The sequence below is a fragment of the Pseudonaja textilis genome, chromosome 3 (genome assembly GCF_049901715.1).
Source record: "Pseudonaja textilis isolate UNSWEBS1 chromosome 3, rPseTex1.2, whole genome shotgun sequence".
Classification (NCBI taxonomy): domain Eukaryota; kingdom Metazoa; phylum Chordata; class Lepidosauria; order Squamata; family Elapidae; genus Pseudonaja; species Pseudonaja textilis.
In genome coordinates this window covers 144269156-144275970 of record NC_141992.1, presented here as the reverse complement: position 1 = coordinate 144275970, position 6815 = coordinate 144269156, and the positions used below count along the sequence as shown (strand labels likewise).

General features: G+C 41.3%; 1 protein-coding gene across 2 annotated transcripts in view; it reads left to right on the top strand.

Moving 5' to 3' along the window:
• The first annotated feature begins 1262 nt into the window (after positions 1-1262).
• The window catches only part of CNDP1 (carnosine dipeptidase 1), a 39257-nt gene continuing 33704 nt past the window's right edge, over positions 1263-6815 (top strand). Inside the window, exon 1 of one of the 2 annotated variants that reach the window (XM_026699458.2) lies at positions 1263-1397. In XM_026699458.2, the coding sequence (XP_026555243.1) occupies positions 1395-1397 (3 nt within the window). In that variant the 5' untranslated portion in view covers positions 1263-1394. Of the gene's footprint in view, positions 1398-3666; positions 3865-6815 lie in introns of those variants that run through there. The other variant, XM_026699459.2, reaches the window with a different exon arrangement.

The following is a 6815-nucleotide window of genomic DNA, read 5'->3' as shown; positions in this document are numbered from 1 at the left end:
AAAAGATATATGAATTAAAAAATGAAGTGTATATAAACGATAATATAAAATAAGGTGGAGCATTAGATGGGTGTAGGGAAACATAAAAGGTTAATATGTGGAAGATATATCAAGTTCCAGAGAATTAGTATATTGAACTAGGTCAGTGATAGCAAAGGTTTTGGGGTCAGGATGGAAAATGGCTAACTTGACTAGTCATTTTTTATTTTTTAACAAAATCCAGTTCAATTGTGTGGTGCTATGTATTACATAAAGCAAGGGTGTCAAACTTGCTGCATCACATGATATTTCATGATATTTTCCCCATTCATGTGAGGAGTGGGCGTGGTCTGCGCATGACGCATTTGGCCCACGGGCTGCCAGTTTCACACCCCTGACATAAAGAAATGTCAAATAGTTACAAAAATGAAAGAAACTCCTTTTTGGAGGCTCCAAAGGCTATACAAGAACATGGCCGTCTCACACAACTTCTGGAGACTATGCAAGAGCACACATCTTTCTCATCTAGCCTCCACAGTCTCCAAAATCACACTACAATGGGTGTGCTTTTAAGAATAATTGTTGGGTGTTGATGAATGCTGGTGTGTTGCCCAAAATGTCATGGCATGTCACCTTGTGATACATGTCATAGGTTCACCATTACTGAACTAGGTGCTCATTCAATCTATAGTATGTTATAGTAGGGTTAGTATCTCAAATCAAACATTTATTGTCAATGCACAACATGTGTACAATGGCACTGAAAATATGAAAATGAAATCTGAAAGTAGAAAGGTTTTGAATGGTTCTGCGCATACTGAGTATTTATGTTCAGTAATAATGGTGAGTAAAGGTGAGATGAGGCTACTATGACTTTCTGTAGTACAGAAACTTAGAGAAGCATATGCGGTGAGTCCAGAGTCTCCAGGACATTGGATCTTGGGGTAAGGAATCTTACCTTTAAGGGCAACTGAAGGGTCAGTGTCTATCTCAATTGTTTCATAAGTTTCCATAATAGTTATGAGCAGGCCAAAGAAAATATTTTTCGTAAGTTTCCTTAATAGTTATGAGCAGCCAAAGAAAATATTTTTGAATACTAGGTTGCTGTTTTCCCTGGTTTCCATCCATAAACAACTGTAGTTACACAAAACAAGCCATTAGGAAATTTCAGAGTGGTGGCCAGATGGACCATCAAAGGGTTATTATTTATTTGGAGGCTTGAATCACATTATTTGGAATAATGAACCTTTGTCCTTAATCCTGCTGTCCATCATATTAAAAACACAAAGCTACAATGGGGAGGAGGGGTGCTTTTATAAAAAGAGCTGCAAACTACAGAAAGGATCTTGAATGAGCAGTGCTTTCTAGGTTGGATAGGACAAGAAGGAACCTTATTTGCTGTCAGAATTTTTGTCATGGTAAGCCACCTTCAAATTGTCTATTGATTGTAATGATACTACAAAGGATAGAGATGTACACTTTCAAATGATTTCCAGATGGACTAGCTGCTTTAATCAGAAGGCATTTGGTAGCACCTTTTCCAACTAAGGGGCTTTATTAAAAGTTAAAAGTGAACCAAGGTTCGCTTCTGGTTTTTGACTAATATAGCCTAATACATCTGTCCCATAAGTGTGTGCTTAGTTCTACTATTAGAACCACTATAACTACTTAGAACTATTATTTTGGAAATTTGTACCAATTTTATTTCTATGTGCTTAATACAGATGACCGTTGCCCAAAGTAAAGACAGGATTTACACATCAGGCTAAATTGTAATAGGGTATATATTTTGATAGCTTGGTGCATGTGTATATATCCAACGTGATTTGCCAGTTTATTTTTTCAGCTCTGCATACAGATGATTCATATCACTGTAGTTTATTAAACCACAATGGGTCAAATTGCCTTTGTACGGATCTAACTAGTATTGCTTTTCTGTGTCTTGCTCTGCTTTATCTATCTGAAGAGAGAAGTACATTCATCTTTACAACTTAAGATAAGGCAAATTGGCAAGCTACCTGAATGCTTTGGTAGAGATTGTAATGTTAAAATGTTGGAATATACCAAATATAACTTTCCATGTTTTCAGCAAGAAAGGGTACCTGTTCTCCAGCATTCCTCTCCTTTCTTCATCTAACTGGGAAATTTCATTTTCTAGTCTCATTTTGAGACATTGTTAGGGAATTACAAAGGCCTTATGCTTTGCAGCCTGCTAGTCAGATAAATCTGACCCACAAGTCAGAACATTACATAATTTAATTCATCGCTTCCTGTACCATGCTAAGCCAGTGCACTTTGGGCTTCTTACTTAGCATGACGTGCTAGAACAGAGAAAAGATCATAGTTTGTTTTAGAGCAGGAAACCATCATTTTCTTCCTCATGGCAACCATGATGCTAAAAGCTGCATCAGACTTTTGTACAGAAACTGGTGGCAAGGAGTCTCTTGCATCCAGCTAAATTCTGGGTAACTTCTGGGTACTAAATTCTGGGTAATTAAATTCTGGGTACACTTGCATGCCTGGGCAACAATGCAGAAGTAGTCTGTCATGGGAGTTTCCTGATGGCCTCGCATCCAACTATCAACCAGATCAACCGCATAGCTTAATTTGAGATTAAAGATATAGGTTTCCTACCAGTTCTGTCCGAATGGAGGGAATGGTGCTCATTTCTGTTTCTTGGCTGAGGGAGCCAGCATTGTCCCAAGTCAATCTCTGTTGTCATGTGGCCAGCATGGCTACATGCCAACAGCACACAGAATGCTCTTACCTACCCACCGAAGTGTTACCTATTAATCTACTTGAATTTGCATGCTTTCGAACTTGTAGATGGGCAGGAGCTGGGCACCTTGTTGTGCAGAGCTCAAACCTGGACTGTCAGTTCTTCAGCTAACTAGCTCAACATCTTTAACCTTTGAGCCATCAAATGCTTCCCAGTTTGAGATTAGCCCAAGGTGAATACATGCCTCCACTTGCCATATATGTCAGTAACTTTCAATGCATTTCACAAAAAGAGCATTTCCTTCCATTGTATGTAAGCTTCAGACAAGGGTGAAGCTAGGCCTGAGTTTTTGAGCCAAAATGTAAAAATTCCACTCCCAAACAACTATCAAAAAGGTAGTGGAAGCAACAACAATTCCTGGGCCTTGGTGGGTTTAGCTGGAATCTTACAGCATTGATGTGCTGATCATATCATAAATGGTATGGAATGGACAGATTTTTCCCAAAGCGGAGAGAACCTGGTTCACCCATTATTTTAAGCAATGATTTCCCTGTGGAATAAACTACGATCGGCTTGGTTCACAATATGCCAAAATCAAACACATCCCACTGGAATCCGGGTCTAACGGCAAAGCCAATCAGAAAACGCTGCTTTTTTTTTTTTATTCTAAGGGAATTCACCGCATCGTTCAATGAACGGTCCAGTCGGGCTCCCCATAGGTTTTGGGGCAAAATGTCTCCCGACCGCCATCCAGCGTGTCCCAAAGGTCCCAAGACAATGCAGACAGGAACTGGGCAAGGGGGCTGGGAAATCGGCCTCGGGGGGAAGCGCTCGACAAACGCGCCAGAGACCGACCCCAGGGGCTCGTTTGAAGTCGGTGGGCCACCTCGCTCCTCCCTGTCCGCGCCTTGCACCAGCTACTCCTCCCTCCCGCCGCCGAAGCCTCAATAAAAAGTCAGCCTCCTCACGGCCGCTTGAAGTGTTGCTCAGCCGGAGAAGACAGGAGCCAATCGCAGGCCGGCGAGTCAGCGAGCCATCGTGGAGCCGCAGAAGTCGCTTGACAGTTGCCCGGCTAGCCGGCTGCTCTTAAAGAGTTTGGCGGCGTGGGAGGGCGGAGTGGCCGCCGAGGAGATTGCCCTCTTGAGTAGACCCTTGCCCGGCGCCTTGTAAGTATTCGGCTCCTCCTCCCTCCGAGTATTTCTCCGAGGGGCTTCCTTCGCCTTCTTCCTTGGAAGTCCCGTTGAGAAATGCCAGCACGACGGAGAGACCATGTGGGGGCTCGAAGGTCGCCCACCTCAGCGGCCCCGCTTGCTCTCCAGTTTGGCAGCCGAAGTCCTCCATTGGTCCACCTCGCCCTTTTTCTCCACCTTTCTGTTTCGCCCTGGCATTGCCACCTCCAGGGGAGAGAGAGCCAGTCGAGATGGGCTAGCATGAGCCTCTCTCGGCCTGACCTTCCCCAGACCGCCAGACACAGTTTCCATCATCTTTAGCTGGCACCCTGGCTGAACTGATGGAAGTGGCCAGGGAAGTCCGGGTTTGAGGGTGGCTGTGTGGAAGCATTTCAGTACTGCAAGGTTTTTGGGGTGGGGTCAGTCTCAGACAGGGTTAGGGTGAGGTGTCTGGAGTAGCCATGAGTTCCTGTAAGACTTCAATGACCTGATTAACTTGGCTTTCTTCAAAGAGGTCAAACCCTGGCTTTGTAACCTTGCATCGTTGGTCCCATAAGACGCCCGCTGCCTGTATTAACAACTCCAAATCTTCCCATCTTGGAACTTTCCATTTTTTGGTAATTTTATAAAGTACTTTAAAAAAAAAGTAATCCTAAATTGTTTAGTTTTTAATGTTTTATTAATTAAATTGTAATTAAAATATCCAGAGCCACCCTACAAGGGAGATATGTGGTCAAGAAGTTTGATAAATCAAATAAATAAATAAAAGATAAGGTAATTTGTTGAGCCATAATTTTAAAAAAATGGAACCTGTGAAATGGACTGAAACACATTTAGGGAAAGCAACTGAGTCCTCCACAAGCATTGTATTATCATTTACTATTAACATTATTAGTGGCTAATAATTGCCAGATGAGTCATTTTTAAATAATTATATTGTATACATAAAACATCTCCTATTCTCTATAAGCTTGTCTCTAAAATCCCACAGTTCCATATTAAACAGCAAGTCCATTAAGATGATCAAAAATAGCATAAACATTACAAATTGTATTTATTACAGCCAATTTAATCCTTCCTTTCTATTTAAACAGATCCTGCTTCCTCTTTTCAAATACTCAACAAACATTACCAGAAATAACCATCATCATCCATCCCAATCATAAAAGCTCTAGACATCACCAGAAATAACAACTCACTATTTTAATCTTATTCTTTCTCCAAATAATCTTTAAATTCCTCAAAGAAAATTCTAACACCTGCTTTCTTATTCTTTGTCTCAGAATTCTTGTCATCTTTGTCAAATCCCTTTTGTAATTCCAATGCAACACCAGCCAATCCTTTTTGTAAATCCTGTGTTTGTGTGTGTGTGTGTGTGTGTGTTACTCAGTGGAGCTTGTGCCTCTTCAGAAACACCTTCTGATTCTACTGTAAAGTTAAATAGCTCAAAGACTTTCATCAAACATTTATTTTAAGGTAGCCATCTGGTGTCCTCTAGTGTTCAACCTTCAAAGTCATCTTATTACTTTCAAAGTAACAACGAGAAGATTTTCTCTGGAGAATGGATCCTTTGAATCATCTTCAAAGTCTTAAATCAAATCCACTTGAGCCCTTAATCCATTTAAAACTTTCAAAAGGCAATAATATTCATCTTTTTGCTATAAAAATTATTACAAATTCTTAAACTTGTAGTTGGACATTTTTAAAGGATTGAAGGGGATTTGCCTAGTGATTTCAATAAGATATGCCAGTTTGAAGGCACTCAGTTAAAAAAAAATCAGCCAAAGGGAAAAAAAATCCAGAGTGATTATGAAATGAGCCTTGGTTGAACATAAAGTCCACATAGAAGAATGAAATCTCACAACTCCCAGCCAATCTCACAATGCAGTTCCTGTTGTCTGCTAACAAAAATAAAAAGCTTGCAAAGTACAGGTGAAACTTAAAAATTAGAATATCGTGCAAAAGTTCATTTATTTCAGTAATGCAACTTAAAAGGTGAAACTAATATATGAGATAGACTCATTACATGCAAAGCAAGATAGTTCAAGCCATGATTTGTCATAATTGTGATATTATGGCTTACAGCTCATGAAAACCCCACATCCACAATCTCAGAAAATTAGAATATTACATGCAATCAATAAAACAAGGATTGTACATAGAACAATATCGGACCTCTGAAAAGTATAAGCATGCATATGTACTCAGTACTTGGTTTGGGCCCCTTTTGCAGCAATTACTGCCTCAATGCGGCGTGGCATGGAAGCTATCAGCCTGTGGCACTGCTGAGGTGTTATGGAAGACCAGGATGCTTCAGTAGCGGCCTTCAGCTCTTCTTCATTGTTTGGTCTCCTGTCTCTCATCTTTCTTTTGGCAATGCCCCATAGATTCTCTATGGGGTTCAGGTCAGGCAAGTTTGCTGGCCAATTAAGCACAGTAATCCCATGGTCATTGAACCAGGTTTTGGTGCTTTTGGCAGTGTGGGCAGGTGCCAAGTCTGCTGGAAAATGAAGTCAGCATCCCCATAAAGCTCGTCTGCAGAAGGAAGCATGAAGTGCTCCAAAATTTCCTGGTAGATGGCTACGTTGACCCTGGACTTAATGAAGCACAGTGGACCAACACCAGCAGATGACATGGCTCCCCAAATCAACACAGACTGTGGAAACTTCACACTGGACTTCAAGCATCTTGCAGTGTGTGCCTCTCCATTCTTCCTCCAGACTCTGGGTCCTTGGTTTCCAAATGAGATGCAAAAGTTGCTCTCATCCGAAAAGAGGACTTTGGACCACTGAGCAACAGACCAGTTCTGTTTTTCTTTAGCCCAGGTAAGATGCTTCTGACATTGTTTGTTATTCAGGAGCAGCTTGACAAGAGGAATACGACATTTGAAGCCCATGTCCAGGATCCGTCTGTGTGTGGTGGCTCTTGATGCACTGACTCCAGCCTCA